General features: G+C 42.0%; 1 protein-coding gene across 1 annotated transcript in view; it reads right to left on the bottom strand.

Annotated features, from left to right (window-relative positions):
* The window catches only part of Gpc3 (glypican 3), a 338,287-nt gene extending 315,746 nt beyond the window's left edge, over positions 1–22,541 (bottom strand). The window contains exon 1 of the mRNA XM_021153008.2: positions 22,222–22,541. Within this exon, the coding sequence (XP_021008667.1) occupies positions 22,222–22,393 (172 nt within the window). The 5' untranslated portion in view covers positions 22,394–22,541. The remainder of the gene's footprint in view (positions 1–22,221) is intronic.
* Between the last annotated feature and the right edge of the window lie 404 nt (positions 22,542–22,945).

Raw genomic sequence — 22,945 nt, forward strand, 5'->3', positions numbered from 1 at the left:
AGCCAGAAGAGGGTGTCAGACCCGCTAGACTTGGTGTAAGCAGTAAGCTGTCAGGCATTAGACATGTTCTAGGAACTGAATTCTCATCCTATGCAACAGCAGTTTGTGCTCTGAGCTCCTGCTCCTGCTCCTGCTCCTGCTCCTGCTCCTGCTCCTGCTCCTGCTCCTGCTCCTGCTCCTGCTGCTGCTCTTGCTTTTTAAATGTCCCTGAGTTTCCTCTTCCCATTGCTATCTCATCACCTCACAACCTCCAAAGTGGACTTCTGGCGCCTATCTCTTTCTTCACCTAATTGGTCAGAGACATTTCTACAATCCATTTCTAGTCAAATCATTCTATTTCTTTCAAATTCTCCAAGAAAATGGAGCAAAGGATTGGGGGATCTCTAAGTAGGTGGAATGTTCGGCACTCTAGGGAACCTGGCAAGACTAGAATGGAAAGGAGAGGTAAGGCGGAGTCATGGAGCACCATTATCCCTAGTTGTCTTTAGACTGGAGTCCCATAGTAGAGAATGTTCTTGTGAGCAGAAAACTACAGACTCCAGGGGCTGGAGAGATGGCTCAGTGGTTAAAAGCATTGTCTACCCTTCTAAGGGTCCTTAGATCAATTCCCAGCAACCACATGGTGGCTCACAACCATGTATAATGGGATCTGATGCCCTCTTCTGGTGTGTCTGAAGACAGCAACAATGTACTCACTCACATATATAAATCATTTTAAAAAAAGAAAAAGACTCCAAAAGTTTTAGATCTTTGAATTTCCATGACACAGTCCCATCTTTTATTGATACTTCTCACATTCTAACTCGACTCACAGTTATATTTATCTGCCTTCTGTGGACTTAAGTTCCTTGAGGGAAAGACTTTTCACTGACTCATCTTTGTATCTCAAGGGATTGATTGTGGTTTGGGCTTAAAGCCCTTCCCTTTCACTTGGAGGTAATGCCAGAACATCAGGAGACTTCTGTTGAAAAGAAATAGGTCAGATTCATTGATAATACTAAGGGTAAATTTTACAATAATGAAAGGATTCATACACACACACACATTCATGGCTATGTAAATGGTAGCAAAGTCCTTAATATAATGAAAATTGAACTGGAGAACGAAGCTAGAGTTGGACTGAAGAACAGCGGCAGTCACTCTGGAGTTGAATGCAGAATATTCTTTTAGTTTAGATTTCTTCCAGAGGAACTTAGCTAAGGTAATTTCACTGTCTCCCCTAGTGACTCCCTAATTATTATGCTACACAGGTAAGTAGCTGAGATCCTGTCTTTCAAAAGATTGATAATTTTTCTTTTTAATTTTTGAGATGCAATCTTCAAGCACGTGAGCCAGAGTGATAGCAGAGAATTTCAATATCCTAGTCTAAACCTAAGGGCTCAGCTCTTCCATCTCTATGAGATCACACCATTGGGGAAGAGATTCTTTCACATCAGGGATCAAGTGTTATCATCTGCTCTGTTGCAAAATGAGCTGTGAGTTAGGCAAGTTGCCTTTACAAATCTGGGCCTGGTTTTGCTCTAAGGGTCTGGCCTTGAGAGCTGATATTTTGCAAGCACAGAATAGTCAGTGTTCACTAACTGCACAAGATGGGGTACTGAGAGGACACAAAAAGAAGCAGCAGACTATATTCTCCATTCTCTAAACCCCAGATTTTTATCTCTTCTAAAAGGTAGGCAACAGCTCTATCTCAACGTCCTTGCAAGGACTACGGATCTGTATTTCCAGAAGCCATCTCCTGTCAGCTTCCTTAGAGGATGGCATGCATCTGAGGTTTAGAGATGAAGTGACCTGCTCAAGGTCCCATGCGAGGCTCTTTAGTGGCCAATGGCTGTTGTGTTGTAGCCTTGTCTTTAAGATTTCCAAAATGGATGTCCCCATGCATGCCCTGCTTCCTCATGTTGCTCATTTTGGTTCTTTGGCTGTTACCCCCTCTGTTTCAGCTATTAAAGTTTTATCCACCAAGTCTCCCTCATGTACATCTTTCATAAAATGTTTCCCTTCCCTCCAAATAAACCCTAGGAGGTATGATAGCTCTGATTTGTTTCAATACACTTTGTGTCTATCTGATAGTATATTTTGCAAGCTGAAAAGCTCTGCACCCATTGATGTTCTTGTCTTATTCCTGCTATGAGCTGTACAAGCCCATGGGCCAGAACTCTATCTTGACGATGTCTGCATTTCTTGTCATGGTCTAGAGCAGTGCTTCTCAAACCTCCAAATGCTATGACCCTTTCATACAGTTCTTCATGTGGTGGTGACCTCCAGCCACGAAGTTATTTTTGTTGCTACCTCATAACTGTCATTTTGCTACTGTTAAGGATTATAATGCAAATATTTTTGGAGACAGAATATTTGCCAACAGGATTGTTGTAAAGCAATGGAATGGAGCCTGGTCTATGGTACATTCAAATGCTGACTATTGGACTTGTGAACAGTCAACAATGGGACTCCTGTCTCTTGAAGCATCCAAACACAATTTGAATAGTCATATCAGAGATCACTGAAGCAACTCTGCAGTAGGTGACATTCTGGTGATCTCTCTATACTTCCTTGTCACATTACATGCCTAAGTTTTCCCCCATCAGAAGAGAAATAGATGTATGTTCCTAAGCCAGGAATGTTTCAACTTGTCCCTTTGTCACAAGCAAGTATGAAACTGTTTCTACAGGGGAACTCTCATCTGCACAAACTATATTAACCGCTGTGTATGCAGGCCATATCTGTATTTTGAGCCTGTACCTAAAAAGGCAGTCTTTTGTTTCACAGATGTTTCTGGCTTACAAATCTCCCTGTTGCTAGTATTGCAGCAAATCACAAAGAGGTGGGAAGCTGCAGCACACCAAAAGTGCACCATCACCTTGATCCCGCAGATCCTGTGAAAAGGCTTTTCAGGTTGGTAATAAGCAGTAATTGCTTTCCTGTGGCTAAAGTGTTTAGGAAAGAAAATAGACTTTTTCAAGGAAAAAAATCCAAAGTCATAAGACAAAAATCTATGCTGAATAACATGGTAGCCTATTGTGCTTCAAAACTCTTTTCTTTTGATCCAAAATGACTTTTTGACTCCCTATGTCCTCAGTTTAATCATGTGAAAAAAAATGGGTTAACAGCAGGTACTATGCACATCCCACTTGGGAAAACCCTGACATCTGACAACCTACTTTAAGCATTCCTTAAACAAATTCCCTTTGAGTATCAGGAGCCCATACGATGATGTGATTCAAGAGGGCCTAGAAAGCCCACATCTACAGATTGTTGAGTGTTATTTCTTAAAAAGATATGTCTATGCCAAGCTCCTGGAACTTGTCATTGTGATCTTATTTGGAAAAAAAGGGGGGTGGGTCTTCAAAGATATAATTAAGAATCTGGAGATGGGGTTATTCTGGATTATCTTGGTGGAGTCTAAATCCAATGACAGGCATCTTTGTAAAGACACATGACAAGAGAAGGACATGTGAAGATGGAGGCAGAGGTGGGAGGGATATAGCCACAGAAAAGGAGCCACAGGAAGCTCAAAAAGGCAAAGAAAAAAATCCTCCCCCAGAGTCTTTAGAAAGGCAATGCTGCCTAATAGCCTTCCTTTGGATTTCTGATCTCCAGAACTGTCGGATTTGGGGGAACAGGGCCCATTGTTTTCGGCCATCAAATTGAAGGCAACATGTTGTGGCAGCCCTAGGACACATATGCCATCTCCCCTTCTACCTCACCTAAAGGAAAATGTCAACCTAATGTTGTCTAAATGTTTCATCCTGAGGATGTTCTGCCATTCATTTCAAGTGCTGTGACTTCAGAATATGACCTTCCTGCTTAAGAACCTTCCTCCAGCATAGACAAGGAGGTAGGGAGACAGAGGCTATAAGGGACAGGAAAGGGGATGCATTAATCAACAACAAAGAAAGTAAAGATCAAGTAAAAGATGAAAATGGAACGTGGACCAAACTCAAATTTTGTTTGAGGTCAGCCCCAAGATAAATAATACTAGTATAACACAAATTGTCCTTTAACTGCAATACTTACATAATATAAGGATTTAGAAGCCCTGCATAAGTGAAATAATAAAAACAACAACACTGCCTCAGTTGTTGGCCCATATTCCAGAAAGTCCAAAAGGAGGATGTTGGGACCAATCCCAATGCCTCCTTCTCAATGCTCAAAGGCATTTGTTATCTAGTGCTTAACAAATTAGGCTTGTTTTGGATACATGAAAAAAAAATCTCTTTCAAGAGATTAGCAATTAAATAATCAGAAGGGAAGCTGGGCAGTAATGAAAGCTGCCCATGAGTCTGGACCTGAGCCCAACACTGAATTTGGATTTTTCTTCACATCCCCCTGCCCTACTCCTTAGCATTTCTGGAGATGCTATTTAACCAGCTCGCTGGCAAATCTTTCCAATGCCCAATTGTCCTTACCGTGAAGATGCTTTTCCCAGCTCTAATGGCTAACCTACATTTCAGTTTCAAGCCATTGCGCCTTGTAATTACATTCTCAGCCACTGTAAATAATCTGCGGCCTCTATTATATCTTTCCTCTTTCCCTAGGATAGAGACTGTGGGAAGGGGAGTCGGTTGCCTTGTTAGTGCAGCACACACACTGCATCTAAGAAGACAGCAACCAAAAGAACCTATGCTAGAAGTGCTGCTATCAATCATTCATTTTTCTCATCTTTCAACTTATCTGAAAGACTGGGTGTGCGTGCTCCAGTGCTGTGGTGTTTATGCCATCTTGGGGAATAACTGGGTAAATGCTCCAGTCAGTAATGTTATCAGTCTTCACCATATTGTTGTGCTAGAACTTAAGAACCTAAAGGGCTGGGATGGAAATCGTTTCTACCTCCCCATACTCACCCAAGTAATAGGAATCAAAATTCTCGCCAATTGGTCACCCTCAGGCATTTTACTGAAGTCCAAACCTGGTGATATCCCCTTTGTATGGAAGAGATTTGATAGAGGAGAAAGTGCTGGAGACAAGGAAAACATTGCCGACCGACTACAAGAAGACTGGAGACATGGGTTTTGGTAAGCTGAGATCTGAAGCCAAAGAATATGGTTTCAAGCACACACACACACACACACACACACACACACACACACACACACAGCAGGTGGGGGGTGAGAGAGGAAAAGGGAGAGAGAACTGAATTCATTTTCGCCTGAACCAAATATTTTCTAAAACTGAGGAAAGTGTAAGAGTCTTTTCTTTTTTCTTTATTGCTTTCTTTAGAAACTATGAAAACAAAATAAATTATCCATACAGGGAACTTGGGGCTTTTCCTTTCCATTGCCATAATTTTACTGAAAATCTCAAAAATTATCCCAATGGGAAGTTGACTCTCTTATCAAACTGTGGGTGAGTCAAAAATAGAGCTCTTGGGAGTCCAGATCTAGTTGAATACACTTGTCTGGACCCACAGTCTCCCTCGGGTTGCCACTCCTAGGACTTGCCTCCAGCTCTAGAGATACAGTGATCTGGTTCAGGAATATCTGTCTCATTTCATTTTAGCCTTGCTTGCAATGAAATTGGAAATAAAGGAGAGATAGTGACATGGAAAAGATGGGGGTAACTATTCCCCTCCCCCAACCATGCATATCTAAGGAGTGATGGTTTCAAGATAGCTAATGCTAGAGTGGGCTGAGGCACAGCTGGAAAGAGGTTGGCACATGCACCTAGGGAAGAACCACTTTCACTAAGCAGGAAAGAGATGCCTATGGCCCTAGGCTACAAGAGTGTATTCAGAAGGCAACATTCCAAGAGTTCCAGCCACTGGTCTTTCTATGCACTCCTTTCCTTCAACAGGAAGAGAGCTGCATCTATCTATACATCTCCTTTCCCTGTCAAAAGCAGGGATAATAGAGTATTTGACATTGAATCCTTAGCATCTCAGACATACTCAATTCTCAAAATGAATTTCCTAAAAATGCTCAACCTATCATGACAATGACAATAAAGGCAGGGATGGGATTCTGGAGTAAAAAAAAAGCAGTGGATTTACTTCATTGTGTGCCTACTTGATCAAAGACAAGGAACTAAACCTCTCTAACCCTTGCTTTCCTCATCTGTGAAATGGAGGGAAAAGATGTGCCACCTGGTAGTGCTGTTGTGAGGATTAAGTGAGATGCTGCCCATAAAAGGCTTAGCACAGTGCCTGGCTCAATAAATGTTAACGATTATTAGCACCACCCCCACCACAGGTGTCCAATAAAAACTTGCTGAATTGAAGTCACACCAGTTGGAATGACTAGCAGATGTGAAAGAGACCTGGGTCTTGTCTTTTCTTCTCTCTCTCTCTCTCTCTCTCTCTCTCTCTCTCTCTCTCTCTCTCTCTCTCTCTCTCTCTCTCTCTCTCTCTCTCTCTCTCTCTCCCTCTCTCTCTTTAAAGTTTTCCCCACCTAGCTATGCACCAGATGACTATTTTGGGTGGGTGACTGGATTGGGAGCTTTGGTATTTTATTTTATTTTATTTTATTTTATTTACGTGTGTGTGTGTGTGTGTGTGTGTGTGTGTGTGTGTGTGTGTGTGTGTGTGTGTGTGTGTGTGATGGACAAAATAAGGATACTTAGATTTCACTTTAGTTCTCAATCTTTTTTTTTTCCTCATTCAAAGCAGAAACCCAAATCTGGCAAAGTCGGGCATATGATTTTTCAAGAAATATGACAAGGCTATTAAAAACTCTAAATGAAAGTTGTGTAATGAGCATGAATATGAATCCATTTAAATTTCCTCTAGACTTAGTATTTCCAGTAGGACTCTTAGATGTTTTTTAAAGTGTGCTTTTGCAGTGTGAGGAAACTGGACTCTAAAAGATAGCAGAATTTGTTCCAGCATGGGGGTAGGGAGACAACATGCAATTGTAATGAAAATTAACCCCTGAAAACGCACTAGATTTTATTACCAAATGGATGCCTGAGGAGATTACTAGATTTTTAGGGTCTTTACTATAAAGAGAGCAACCTGCATGCCTGAAATAATTAAGAAGAGACTCAATTATCTAGTAAACTGAGATTTCAAACCACCCTGCTTACCTAAATGAGAAAAGCTGCTTAGACTAAAACATCATTACTTCTATTTAGACAAGCCTTAGCAAAGATATACAAGGAGCTAAAGAATGGGACCCCACATTCTTCTCTAAGCCACAACAATGCCTGTTTATGTAAATAGGATTTTCAATAACAAAACGGAATCTAAAAAAAAATTGTTTTCATTATTGTATCTGAAAAAAATGCAAACACAGAAGAAGAAAGTCACTATGATGTGTAATGAATATCCTAAAATATTTATTCTGTGTGAGTCTGAGCCTGGATTCCAAGCAGATCTCAGAACCAGGAACTTTCTCTCCTTTTTCAAATGTGAGTACAATATGAGGAGGCACAAAGGCTTCTCTGATTTCATAGCAAGTTGACTTCACAGCCATTCAAAAAATCCAGTTCAGAAAGAAACAAAGGCAGTAAGTAGTAGGTGTCTATTTGCCTTCCTCTGGCAGCCCCTTCTAAAAATCTGAGCCAAAATTATAAATATTCTTACCTTCATCATCTTCACCATCTGACAATCAAAAACTCTCACATGACCATAACAACCTCCAGGCACACACTGAAAGCTCATTAAAGAATATAGGAAGGCTATTTATAGAAGAACTAAACAAAGAAGGAAGGAACTATTAGGAAACTTAATTAGAGTGTTCATGGCTTTGGCAACTATTACTATTTGTTTGAACTCAAGTGTCTGCCTGCTTTACTTGACAGGTATTGATGACTAGAGAGATACCACATTTCTGGGGGCTTTTAACTGACCTTGTAGTTTTTCAGTTCAAGAATTCAAGTTTTGACCTAAACTCTGTACATCAGTCTTAATGTTGCTCTTTAGGCAGCTGATAAGAGACAGAAATCCTTCTTGCTCATTAGGCCTAGAGCTGCTGTTAAGCAAAGGGCTGGGGAGGGGCGGGCTCAGTGGCCCAGAGGAATGTGCTGGAGTCCACATATAAAGCCAGCCCTGATTTGGGGTTAAGAATTTAACCTTAAAAGGCTGACAAGTCATAAATTTGCCTGAGGTTCATATATATGTGTGACTTTCACAGTTTATATTTCCTAGCCAGGACCCAGAGTCAAAACATGGTCCCTGATTAATGAATGGTACTAATTGTTCTTCCTGCCTTGAGAACATTAGTCTTTATCCATAATATTTTCTTTAAAAACACACAATCTCATACCTCAAACCTTCTGGCTTAGGGGAATTTAGGAACCAGTTAGAAAAAAAAATAGGACAAGAGACTAATGTTATCTGTGACATGGCGCTAGCATTTTGATGGTCCTGGTTGACTCGAAAGCTTGCATTCCACTGTGTCCATCAAGCAAAGTGCAAAAGAATGTTCCCCAAATCTAAACATCTGAGATAAAGCAACTGTTGTTGACTCTACACACACACACACACATACACAGAGAGAGAGAGAGAGAGAGAGAGAGAGAGAGAGAGCGCAAGCTAGCTGCAAGCTGTGGGGAGGGGGACAGGAGAAAGACTGAAATTTCTTCAAGCACATTTTGTCTAACTTATCTTATTAAATATTTATACATATAGTGCATCACCTCATAACCTTGGCCAAGCTTGGAAGAGATAATAGATACAAGACACACAAAAGATGCCCATAAGTATAAAGACAAAGAAACACAATCACTGAGCAGTCGGGTTGGAACAAAATCTCAAACCTGAAGTTAGGGTTGAGACTGGAACAATGGAACCCCACAAGTAAAACAGGGTTCCTGAAATGTGATCAGGTCATCAGGGAGAAACAGTCTGTAATCTGGTTAACCTACAAGATAGGTGTTAGTTCCAACAGATGTTAGCAGGATTTCAAAGGGGCTCCCTTATCTTTAGAGAAAAAGAAATGGCATTGTGTGTGGGTAGGGGGGTTCTTAACCAGTGAGCCATCTCTCCAGCCCTGAAAGAGAGGGAGTCCCAGGAACAGAGATGCAAACCACCTTCACTGAGAATTATGATAAAGTTAGAGATAATGTCAAGTATACACTAAGTCATGAGCTACTTGTCAAATATACATAACCTTGTTCTGTCTATACAAAAAGCATTTTAAATACTCACGATTCTTAGAAAGAGGGACATGTTAGAGTGCTTCACTTCCAAACTAAATAAGGAACAGAATTTCATAATATCCCAAGAGAAGTAAGTAACCAGGTACCCAATGCCCAGTGATGTGGCAGAATCACTGGGCACAGGCAGATGAGAAGGAGGCAGAGGACATGAAGAGAGGGAGAGAGGAGGGAGAAAAAAATCACTATAGGAAAAGGAAATACAATTTAAAACCAAAACGCAGAGGAAAATACAAAACATTATGCTCAGCTCTTTTTTTTAGGAGAACAAGAAACACAAAACCATTCAATAAATATAGCAAACCATAAAACACCTTCTGTTTTAAATTATAAGCAGTTGAGGGAGGATGTGAGGATGGAAGGGAAGCAGAGGAAAGGAGACAGATGAAGGAGGGCCCTTGTGATCTGGAGGTGTGTAAAGTCCCTTGTCTCCCTTAGCCATGGGGTGTTAGCTAAGTAACTTGGGCTGCTCATTAGCACTGATCTATGAAGTGTTGGTGAGATTTTCAGGAATTTTACCCCTGAGTGACAGTTGGTAGTCAGTGCTATTAGGACCAAACTTGAAAATAAAACTGGATGCTGTTGAAGGAAGACTCTAAATGACTGGATTCCAGAGTCTGTCACCTTCAGGTTTTGTGAATGAGGCAAGCTTACTTCCTCAAAGAACAAAGAAACACCTCTGGCGGCTTTTGAAGCATCCCACTCCCCCCCAAAAAAAACACTTTAGTTATTAAATTGACCCACAGCACTGAAATTTCAAAGGCAAGAAGTGACTTAGATTTGAGAAATTAACATTTGTAGAAACCCTTCAGAATACAGTGGGGAAAATAAACCTTTATTTCAGAAATAAACTTTGATGCTTGAAAACAAAACAGAACTGTTTCTGAAAATAGAAGGGTCTGTTGGAAACACTGAATGCAGTCCTCTATGACTCTTTGAGATCTTTCAAGTTGTACAGTGACTTATGGAAATGACCAGAAAAGATAGACCTCAGAAAGCCAGCAAAAGAAAAAGCAAGAAACCATTCACCCATTCCATCCCCCTAGTGAAGAAGCAATATCATGAGTGGAAATATTTGTCCCTGGCTACAGCACTTTTACCATGAAGGAGGTGTTTCCCAGTTACTCAGAGATGCTCCTGCATGTTTGGTTCTCCCTACTTCTCTCTATGGCTAGTTCATTACCCCATCATCATTTATCCTTTAGCCTTTCTTCCTCCTTCTCTCCTTCCTTCATTCCCTCTCCTCTAATCTGTCATCCCCATTCCTCTCTCCTTCCTCCACTCTTCTTTCCCCACTCCGCCATGTATACCTTATTTATAGGTCCCCAAGGCCACTTCAGTGAATGAATGGGCAAAGCACAGATGTGAAAAATGACAAGGATGTTAATTTATGTTTAAGATGTTAATGTACGTTTCTAACAAGTACTGCATAGTTCTTACCCTCATCTAACTTGCACTTGGAAGCTTTTCTCAAACTTTTAACACACATACAAATCACTGGGAGACCTTGCTGAGAGTGCAGATTTTAATCCAGTTAGAGGATAGCATGGTACTAACAAGGAACAATTACATCTCGGGCGGGGGGGGGGGCTGGTTGTTCATAAAAAAATGGCACTGCACTGAGACTTTTGAGGGTAGGTAAGACCACATTGTACAGTGATGATGGGTAGACAGGGTAGGGATCTATAAGATTTAGCCAACAGACAACTGCAGAATTGTTTCAGTAATGGTTCAGAATCCAGTTTCTACAAATAGAGGGCATACATGGTATGGCAAAGGGTGTGAGAAATTAAAGATGATGTCAAGGTTTCAAGTCTTTGCATCAAAAAGGAAAGCCATCACCAGAAATGTATAAGTTTATGAAGAGGCTAGTGGAAATAGGAAATGAAAAGGATGGGGCGAGTAATTTTTGGCTCTGTCAAAGGTGAAGCACTAAGTACTTCCCGATGGAGATATTTAGCAGGCAATTGTGAGATTCTGAATTAGATAGTTAAGGAGACGGCAAATTAAAAGATGTAGAGACCATTGAACCATGACAGCCAAGACATGGGACTAGGTACATGAGTAAGCAAAGACAATGGAGAAGCACAGAGAACACATGGCACTGAGCACCCACATCTAACAAAGGTTACCATGAACAGACTGGACAAGCAAAGGCAGAATCAAGTAGAAGACCTAGAATGTACAGTATCTCAAAAGACAAAGGAATATGACAATTCAGACCAAAGATTTCTATGGACATTATATTATTTTCCTCATGGTCCAAAGGATAGGGATACAGTGGAAAGAACATTAGACATGGAGTAAAACAAATCTAGATTTCAGTCCTGGTACCACCATTTACACAAACTGTGGGAAAGTAAACCTTCTGGGTCTCAGTTTTTCCAACTATAAAATGGGCATGCACCACCTCCTTTTCAGGATGGCTTTATATATTGTGATTAATTACCCAGATTGCAAGTGGCATACAGTAAGTACTGGGTAGGTAGTTTCTACAATAGTCCCATATGGGGGATCTATCCAACCAACCTAAAAATGATCCACCCCCCAATCTACTAGAAACAAGGGAGTTTTCAAGTATGTGCTAAAAGAAAGTAGAACTAGGCATAGATAAGAGAACCTGGTGTTTTTGTCTGGTACTAGAGTTCAATTCCCAGCACCCCCATCAGGTGGCTCATGGTGCCTGTAATTTCAGCTCCAGACAGTCTGGACGCCCTCTTGTGGCATGTGAGGGCAAGTGCATACATAACACGTGCAGACATATAATTGGACGAATTAATAAAATAGCAATCTTTAAAAATGAAAATAGAAACGCTGGTGAAGGCAACCTGTTAAACAATAGAGACATTAAAGACACCTCACTTTTTCCCCACCCAGAAACAAAACTCTGAACACTGACTGCTCTTCCAGAGGTCCCAATTCCCAGCAACCACATGGTGGCTCACAACCATCTGTAATGGGATCCGATGCCCTCTTCTGGCATGTCTGAAGACAGCAACAAAGTACTCACATACATGAAATAAACAAATCTTTAAAAAGAAAGAAAGAAAGAAAGAAAGAAAGAAAGAAAGAAAGAAAGAAAGAAAGAAAGAAAGAAAGAAAGAAAGAAAGAAAGAAAGAAAGAAAGATCACTCTAGTTTTACAAGTATTACTAGACTTTGCTTAGAACCACATGTCTCAGAGGCTAGCCTGCATGCAATCTCAGCCAGATCTCCCAAAAACAGTGTAACAACCTTCATCTTATAGAGTAGTAGCGTCCCCACTTGGGGAGGAGCAGAATGAATGAGGTATTTCATGAGCACTTGCGCCGTGTACATGTAAGATACATAAAAACAAGGCTTTCAAATGGCAAAGTGGGGTTGTGAAAGAGATAGATAGATAGATAGATAGATAGATAGATAGATAGATAGGTAGATAGATAGATAGATAGATAGATAGATAGATAGATAGATAGATAGATAGATAGATAGATAGAGATAAAGATATATATTCCTCCCTCTCTCTTGATCAGTCTAACCCTCTTCCCGTCTCCATGTGTATGTACATTTGGGTGTTTGGTATGGTACCTTCTAGCTTGGACTATGACAACATAGATTCATACTTCCTCTTAATCCAGAAAGCTCTTGAAAGATTTGTTGGGTTTTTTAAATATCGCCAGATGTTGGCAAAATATATTTTAAGACATGTCCAATGAAGAGGCCTGGAAAATACAATCCACACCCATGGGACCACTTGAGCCTATATATTGATGAGTCTCAACTATGCTTCATCCGAACTCCACACTTTCCTGGTAAGCTCCCAGGACTTCAATTACCATCCATATACTGATACATCCTACATAGGTGGCCTCTCCCACCTCACTATGATGTGTGGGTCCATGATAAATGGGTGTGAACATGTGACACAGGCCACGGCTGGAAGACATGCTTTGTGCATTTGGTTCTGGCCTATCTTTCTGTGGGTTTCAGGGATTGAACCCAAGCCATCAAGCACACCTAGCAAGTATGAGTAAAGGCTTGTGTGTAGCAGAGGACAGCCTCAGGTGCCATTTCTTTTCTTCCACCTTGGTTTGAGACAGTACCTTTGTTGTCAACAGCTCCAAGCTAGCTGGCTCTTGGGCTACCAGGGTTATCTCCTATGTTGCCATAGGAGTGCTGGAATTGAGTCTGCATGTTATCATGCTGGCTTTACATGGGTCCTGAGGATTTGAACTTAGGCCCTCACACTTACAGGGCAAGCACTTTGCCCAATGAGCTAACTCTCCAGCCCTTCCTTTTGTCATAAGCCTTTACTTCTCTCATGCCTCACAGAACAGCAATATTTTTATGTAAATTGTTTCAGAAATCGAGATTGGAAAGTGCCTTTGGCGCCCCATTCACTTAAAATACTACCAGTACTAGAAGCAGTCCTCCAGAATGGGCCAGGGTCATAGAATGGGCTGAATGTAGTTACTTAATAAGAACTACATCTCCACACTTGGGGAAATGATGAAACCTGATAACTAAGCAGTAGGTCTCTTATATCAGTGGTAACCAGTACAGCAGCAATTTGGGGCCAATGTACGTAAAACATATTTCCCTAGCTCGGTGGAATGCTGTATCCCTTAGTTCTTTCCACTGAGAGTTAGGCTCACCCTCCATCAGACATGTCCAACCTTTGGATGTTTTGACAAGATGTCATCAATTACAGAGTTCATGCTCAAGATTCAAACGATCAAGTTATGAAAAAGAAATCTCATAATGATTTTGAATAATTTTACAATTTTGTGTTGAGCTGCATTCATAGCTAATAGGTGTGTGTGACCCACAAGCAACAGGTTGGACACACCCTGCTTGTGTTGTAGCTGTATTATCTGTGTGTATGCAGAATACACTCGACACACATGCACATCCATGCATGTTGGAACCAGGCCCATCCCTGGAACTGAGAAGCGGCAGACACTTTGAGTAACTGTGCTACTGAGACATATATTAAAGCACAGCTTTCAAATCACAAATACAAACTGTGACTGTGAAAGTCTACCCACTGCTAAGAGTAACAACAAATTTGAGCTGAAACAATATGTGTAATTAACTGTGATTATCAAAATAATACTGTATGGATATAAGTGTGTAATGTATGAATATATATGCATATACATATTCAAATACCACCATTTAAATAACACCACAAGAAAATCTCTGTGTCACCTCCTCTTCAATCTTCTTAGGCCAACAGGACTCCCAGGGCCAGTGTTTCAACTCCACCATCCTTTCTTCATTTTCTGCTGCAAACCAGTTTAGAGAACCAAGCACTCAGGGAAACATCTCCTAGTTACATGTCATCCCAAGCTTTCACTGGACAATAGTCAAGTCCTTACGAATCCCTCTTCAAATGTTGGTTAACTATGTAATAAATTACAATCATCATTCTGTACAAGTCACTGTACTCACCAGTCTAGAGGAGATCGGGATTCAAATATGGCTCTTGCATTCAGTGAACAATAGGTTTGGATGAGGTTGTGACTTCCCTATATACTTCAAAATCATGGATGCAAAGTAAGACGTATGGGTAAAATACTCTGGGTAACAAATGCACTACTGATGCAGTTGTCTCTCTGTATTATCCCTGAATGCATGGACTTGTAAAACTCCAGGTTGAGATGTTTGCCAGTCCTCTGTCTGTTCTATGCTAGTTAATATTCTGTTATGTACCAGAATGTGAGCTTTGAATCTCCTCTCTACATCTGTCATTCTAACTCTTCCTCTTCACCACTTTCCCCTCAGCTTCAGTTAGGCAAAGCCAGGTTTGTAAAGAGCAATGGAGAGTCTCAGGATGTCCTAAAACATAGTTATCAATACTAAATAAGCAGTGGTTGGAGAGAGGGGACAGAACTGCAATTTAAAAAGGAACTATGCAAATTAATTTATTCTAACATATAAAATAAAATTTCTTGTCCTGCAAACATATTCGGAATATGTCCTTTTAAACACAACATCAATCTTAGTGGCATAAGTAAGAAATTGAGAACACTGAGGAGGAGCTTGGTTCCAATCAGTTTGCTTTAGGAAGGACAGCTTAATGAATATGCTATAAGAAAGTGGTATGTTGAGCAGCAGCTAGGGAACTGCACATCTTTACTGAAACTTGGGAGCAATATTGTCAGAAACCAAAATTCAAAAGATCTATATAGTAAAGAAAATGCATGAATGTATCGATGTGTATAACCTTACCTTTAAATTACTTAGAATTGCCTTGGAAACAAGAACAAAATACTTACCCCTCTTGTAAGACTTGGCTAGTCTACTTCTTCCAGGGACTGAAGGCACAAGCAAGTGAATTAAAGCAATACTCTTTTTACTTACCTATAGGTAACAGATGGATTTTTTTTTTAACCTGAAAAAGTGACTCCTTTTTTAAAATCCCAGTAAAATTAAATCAATTCTTAAATATTAACTTTATTGAAATTGTATGTTTCTAGTACATTCTAACTGCATTCATTTGGTCAGTAAATACATACTAGTACCTATTGTTCACACTAAATGTAGACATAAAAAATGAATACCATATTATCCCTAACCTAAAGGAGATACCAGGCTTGTGATAGGAATAACTGCAAAACTGTACCTTGTGGTTACTGTAACCAGGATTTCAAGTTATTTTCAAAAGGAAGACTTCAAAGGATCAATGGATGTTTTGCCCTAAAACTGTGCCACCTTCTCAGTTTATAACAGAAACGTGCTTCATTGTGGAAACTTTAAAAAAATAGATTTAAGTACTCTAGCCTTTGTTGAGAAATGAACAGTTTTCATCTTACAGTTCATGGATGCATGCAACGGATAGAAGTTTCTTTTATAATGGCTTTGACTTCCCTGTCCCCTCTTATCGCCATTTTCACCTATATTTTATCTCCTTTCCTATCAATTATTTATCAATATAAGCCTATTAAGCACACTTCAAAGAGCTGAGTAGATTTCCTAATCTGGCATATAAATACAATTTCAGCTCCTAGAAGTAATTAACTGTTCAGAACACTAGAGATGCAAATTCTCAAATGTGGCTTTGAGAATCTTCACACAGAGAGAAGCCAAAGTGAAAAATGTCTTTCTTTGTAATCACTTTGGGTTTATGTTTGTTGGTGGGGGGTAGTGGTGGTTTTGAAATGACAAGAATTTCTGATAATTAGCATTTGTGTATATAATATTTAAAGTAGAAGAGTGAAGCTTCTTTTCTTGTATATTCCTTGTATATTCAAAAAGGTCTCTGCATGGGCCTGAGATGTTCCAGTGGGTGCCTTGCCACTCACACACAGAATTTCAAAATGCATTTTCTCTGCTGATATGGCTATTATTGCACTGCTTTCTGAATCATGTTCTCTCTGCCATCATAGTTCAAGAGGTAAATTCCCAGTCACTTAATGCTGTCTAAAGCCAGTCTGGGGAACCATGGCTTGGATTCGATTTTCTGATATTCATTTCTCTTTTTAAAAGATTTGTTTGTTTGTTTGTTTGTTGTATGAGTGCTTACACACACCAGAAGAGGACATCAGATCACATTATAGATGGTCGGGAGCCACCATGTGGTTGCTGGAAATTGAACTCAGGACCTCTGGAAGAGCAGCCAGTACTCTAAACTACTGAGCCATTTCTCCAACTCTGATGTTCATTTCTTAATAGAAATGCTAGAGATCCTGTTTCAAGTCAGACATGCTGCTAAATATGGGCAAATAACTACAGGATTTTTCTGCCCATACTTCCGGTTACAGCCTTAGCTTACCAAATACATCAAACCCATTTACAAGATTGGCTAGGGTTCAACAGATGTTGGCTGTTGGAACAGTCTCTTGAGTTGAGCCTGTACAGAAATTCTGATCCCAGGTTACAAAAACCCATGAGGTACTACAACAGATCTGTGCATGTCTCCTAGCTTGACTTCCAATTATGGCAACACCAACATTAGCAAAAACGTCTACTTGACATTAAATCAAACAGGACTTGATTTAGGAGAGGTCCTTTGATTTATGTGCTATAATAATTGTTGATCTTTAACTATACTAATCCAGGCATAACAATGCTGCTGACTTCAATTTGTTCTTTGGGTATTCAATATTAATAAGCCCAACCAGTTATTAAGAGTCAGCAGATAACTGAAATAAGCCTGGATCTGTCTACAGCCAAAATACATAAAGACTACAAAGTTTATCTACACACCCTAAGAGTGTGCCATAGCATTGGGCTTAAGCTTTAAAAATAAGCTTGAGAAAGTATTCAAAAGTTCATATAAAATACTTACTGATCTAGAAATTCTTTCTTGTTAATTATCAGCCAAATGCCGCATGGCACTCTTAGCACTGTGCTCAACACTGCTCAAAGAGCTTTCCCTTTAAGAAGCTTATAATCTAAAACATACAAATAACCATATGCAGAAAAAAAGCTAGAGATCAGAGTAAAAGGAAGCATTCACAAAAAATGTACAAATTCAGCACGCCAAAACTTTTCAGTTGAGCAACATGATCCCCAGTGAAATTCTTTCCAAATGATGTATCGTGTGCACAAGTTATAAGTGATTATCTTCAATTTTCTTAGAAATGAGTAATAAAATCCTTCTTAAGACCCATGCTTTTGTATAGGCATCAAACACTAAAGTTGGCATGGTCATTGATAGCTGCCATGTAAAGAGAAAACATATTTTCTGTCTTGTCTCATAGGAGAAAAATCCAGGACTCTTCTCCCAGGTTGGTAATAAGCAGTCTTTTCCTAGGCTACAGTGAACAGCAAACATTGCAACTCTAAAGATGGAAGCAACAGAATGCTCAAAAATATTGCATCAAAATATTGGATACAATCTACCAGCCCATAAGGAAAAAAAAAAACACATTGCAAAACTGACACCATCTGTGTCATCTAGCATCCATCAAAACCTTCTTCTGTGTCTTTTTAAGATGGAGGCTCTATTAAGAGACTTCTCCCTATCTCCCACTTCATCTCTTCTGTTCTTTTCCCTTGCCCAGGCTGCCTATTGTGACCATTCCAGCCAATTTCCTGGAGGTCTTTTCTAGCCTCTTTCACCCTCTTTAATCCTACAAGTTTCCTGGGAAGCTTGTTTACTCGTGTGCTCCCCCACTCTACTGCAAGCTCCTTGACAAAGGGGACTGCATCTTACTCCTCTCGGCACCCCCAGCACCTAAAGCAAGCCTGCCAAGGAGCCCCACCAATCATCCGCCATCTCCATCAGAATGATGGCTCCTTCCTAAATAACTTCTCAGTCAGGATTTATGCACTAAATACATTCAGAGCACATCTGAAAGAATTTTCTAAACTCCTCAAAGTTAGCACAGGACAGTACAACTTTTGAAAAGTTTTGACAAATCACCTGCTCCTCCAAATGTCTAGTGCATTCTCAGAGGAGAGGGAAAAAAAAATTCTCCCATACCTAGGTTCTCATTGTCTCTCCCAACATTTGGACTGTTAGTTGTTTCAAAATAATTGGGGACCCACAGCTGGCAACACAGATAGGTTTGCTAGTTTTCAGAGTGCACGCACACTCACACACGCACACACACAAACACACTCACATTTAAAAACAAACTCTTTGTTTCAAGAATTTTCCTTTGGATTTTTTTTTTTTTCTTTCATCAATTTCCAGCAACTGCGAGGGATTTTGGCCCTTGGAGGCTGCCTTTTACCCATAGGTGCATTCAGCCTTCTGCATCCGTTCTAGTGCTTTCCAAGGCCCTCTCCAAGACAAGATCTCTCCATCTTAGGGGAGTTGCAACACTACCATGGTTTGTTTGGTTTTCTCATTCCCATCCGACCCCTGCAACTCCCACCCCCCACAAAAGTGGTGTATGGCATTCATAAAGTGAATTACACTTGATTTTTGTTTAGAGGAATTTTTTTTCAGACTTCTGTAACATTCCCTTGAGACAATTGGAAACATCATTGTCTGATTACTAGCTCACTTCCCTTGCCTAAAATTGTATCCATTCTTGATTGCGCCTGTGGGTAGGTTAAGCAAAACAAAATAAACATCTAGACTTATGAGCTCATTGGCTTTTTTCTGAATTTTTCTAAATTAAATAAGGGCAAAAGAGCTGTACTGAAAGTCAGTTATATGGATTTCCCTGCCAAATGCTAACTCTGTGTGCCTGGTTTCCATCTGTAGTGCTTTCCAAGTTACAAATCCTTAAAAAAAAAAAGTGAGGTCTGAAGAGATTCATGGATTTGGGGAACATGCTATTTAGAATGGCTGTCCAGTGCCTTTGAACACTCTAAAAAAAAAAAAAAATGAAACATGCGATTGGAAGGGTTTAGATCAGCTTTGTAGAAGTCTGGGGTAGTCCTTCAGCACCAGTGATTTATTTTTTAGGCTGGCTGATTTCAAATGCCATTAGTCTCATCCATATTAGCATAAGAAATGTACCTTATCCACACTAACCCAATTCTGCTAATGGCCAAAGTTAGCAGTCAATCCCAAATGCGCCCCTTACGTGAAACAGGACATTCTTGAGGATATTTCCTGAGTGGGGACCGAATCTCATTTTATCTGGGACAAAGAGAGCATTAATGCAGTTAACACAGTGTAGCAGACAAACTGAACATGGCTTAAGCTGTAGATGGCGATGCGGGAGGGGGAGTCAAGCGGTCATCGCAATGGTTCATAACTATCAAATAATTTGCAGCTCTTTCAATTTCTAACCAGTGAGAAACAGCAGCAAATTACACATTTATTCACTTTGAAATTATGCACTTGCCATTGTATTCGGTCTGCCATTATCATCTCTTCTCTGAAACACTGATGAGCTAGCTCCTTCTGCACATGAACAGTAGGATTTTTCCCATATTTTCTATACCTACATCGTCCATCGTTAGCCGACTAAAATTCAGGACAAATGGGTTTGTTCCAGGCCTGTGCTGCCACAGTACCTGGTAGCTGGATGGGTATCACGATGTTTGAATTTGGGACTTGTTTTCCATCTAAAGGTGCGGGGCATGACTTAATTTTTTTTTAATGAATTGTGCTGGGTTTATATGAAAACAAATAGAAAAGTGCTTCCTCCTAGAGTTTGTGAAATAATACAGGAAAAATTCTCTAAGACAAATAAGTCTCTCTATAAGTATGATCATTCTTAGGCTGGAAGCACGCGAGGCAGGAAACAAGCCCTAGCCAACTCTCATAGACACAGTGTGTGGGCCTTCCCAATACTTTTATACAGATGTAGCAAAGAGGCAGGCAGCCAGAGAGCTGGGGGAAGGAGAGAGACTAGCAAGCTAACGCGCCTCTCTCTCTCTCTCTCTGCCTCTCTCTCTCTGCCTCTCTCTCTCTCTCTCTCTCTCTCTCTCTCTCTCTCTCTCTCTGTGTGTGTGTGTGTGTGTGTGTGTGTGTGTGTGTGTGTGTGGTGTAAGAGGATTGCTAATAACTATCTAGATGAACTTTTCTCGGTACCCCCCTTCTTAAGCACCATTTTACTTCCCTTTGCATCAGCCAAATACTGCCCAACCCCAACCCTGGACCAATTCATCTTGTGGGGGCTCAGCCTGTAAGGACCAATTTTTATATTATCAACAAAAGCTTGTTCTCTAGCCTTAGCAATCTAATTACCATGGCACTTCCAGGGGAGAGAGATTCGCCCGTTGTTTCAGCTCTGCAGAACTGATTCATAGGTTGCCCCTTACAGCTCTTGCACACGCCCACGTGGTACGTTATTAAGACTTAACAGTGGAAGAGGTAGTTCTACCCTCCCTTAGAGAGATATCCTGCAAGGCAATATTTAACATATGCGCAAGTGCATTTCAGTCACCAAAAAAGGGTGACCAATTACCTTTGCAACTAAACAGCAGGCTCACTAGCCTCTTTTCATCAACCTAAAGAAAAGGCTGAGGGCGCGCTGGCTGCCTAGGTAACCTCCTGCCAGTGAACGCTCCCTGGCAGCGCCCACAAGGCGCGCATACGCATTCACAACTTGGTCCAACGATCCGGCCCGCCTCCCTGACTTGTTGAGAGCCACCAGCCAAGTTGTGGCGAGGCTTGTTCCCAATGTCTCCCAAGCGCGGGATGAGCTCCTAGCTGGATGCACGAGTCTTCGGAAGGAGAGCCTGGAAGCCACAAACGTCTGTGTGCAAATACGGCTGGCTGCTTTCTTCCAAGCGCACCTCTGAAAAATTAATCTTTTCGAAACCCATTCTTCCTGCACGTATTGTTAGTACAGCAACTTGTCCTGATTGGATTCTAAGGCAGGCGTTAGGAGCCCAACCGCTGGACAGTCAATCACACAGGCAATTAATATTCATCTGTTGACAGCGGCAGCCCTGAGCTAAGGTTAAAATATGCCCCTACAAAATGATCTGATTGTGCAGAACAAAAGGCAGGCGCTCTGAAACTTTCCTCTGCCTAAAATCTTCTCCTCTTCGGGGTCCAGCCTGTCAAGGCAGATGAATTTGGGCGGGGGAGGAGTTAAATCCTTTTTGGATTCATGCTCCGTAGGCCAAGCACCGCCGATTTTTAAAGAGATTTGCCAACCTAGATAAGGGAAGCTGTTTTGAAGGGAAAGGCTCAGTCTTGCACGTTTTGGAGGACCCTCCTACTCAAAAGTTTCCTTCACTGTGTCTTCTCTAGCCTCTGAGGATTCAAAGATTTGTGCTCAACTTTGCCTGCACTTGGGCCCGGCCAGCCTCGGGAACCCAAACTAGGGAACGGAAAGCATGGGGGGGGGGAGACACACGGTGGAGAAAGTGTGGCTAGAATTACGGGTCCAGCTAAGGCAGACGTGCTAGTAAGGGAGATAAATTCCCGAGTCACAGTCTTCACGTTGTGAAGCCGGTTTGCTAAGAGCAGAGGGGAGCCAGCTCCCACCTTCCCGCCCTCCCCCCAAAAAATGGGCGCTAGAAAGGCGATCTCTGCTGTTCCTCGCTCTGGCTTGCACAGTTCCTGACAGCAGCGTGAGCCCGGGGCATGTGGATAGAGTCCCATACTCTGCTTCCCTCCCTCGGTAGATGGTCCAGGCCCCAGGCACAGCGACCATTCCCAGGTATCCTGCAGCAGAGAGCACGGCCGCCGCGGCCCCACCAGGCTAGCGCGCTCTGGGAAGAGCCACCACGCGCGCCCTGGCTTTACACTGTGCGCGGGAATGCTCAAGGGACCCCTACTCACCTGGCACAGGGGTTTCTGGTACCCATTTGAGTCCGGGCTGCAGTCTCTGGAAGAAAGAACGGACCTGGTGACAGGTGGCGTCTGGAGGCGGCGGGGGCTGCGCCTGTCCCAGGCAGCCCAAGCCTAGCAGCATCGCCACCAGCAAGCACGCGGTGCGCACGGTCCCGGCCATCCTGCTTCTTGGGGGAGCGAGGAGAGCACGAGAGAGTGGCAATAAGAGCCGGAGCGGTCCCGAGACTCAGCAAGTCTGGCAGTAGCCTGGCAGAGCAAGAGAGGAGCCGCTACCCAGCCGCCGCAAAAGTTTCCTCGCAGCTACCTGGGCGCTGGGCGAGGGCGGGAACAGCTTGGCGGTGCGGGGCGGCCCGGGGCGGAGCCTTGTGGGCGTGGCGAGGAGGGACGGGGCGGGGCGAGGCAAGGCGAGCCGCGCAGCCTGGAGGACGGCGTGGGGTCGTGTAGCTGCTGGCCTGCGGGATGCGGGGCGTGGCAAGGGGCTTAGCTGGGAGATTGGGTTTACCAAGGTGGCGGGCAAGCCTTGGCGGGAGAGGCGCGGGAAGAGGATAAGGAGCGTGTGCGGTGGCTCCCGGCAATCCTGCCCTGCCACTCGCTCGCCGCTGCTCTACACTGGGCGCTCTGGCATAACTACTGCAGAGGGGCTGCAGGCTCAGGCACGCTGATTGGCTTCCCAGCAGCAGTCCCCTCTGACTGGCTCTGGGAGAAGTTCCCC

This window comes from Mus caroli, unplaced genomic scaffold (genome assembly GCF_978045245.1).
Source record: "Mus caroli unplaced genomic scaffold, Mus_caroli_1 scaffold_5, whole genome shotgun sequence".
Taxonomy (NCBI): Eukaryota; Metazoa; Chordata; class Mammalia; order Rodentia; family Muridae; genus Mus; species Mus caroli.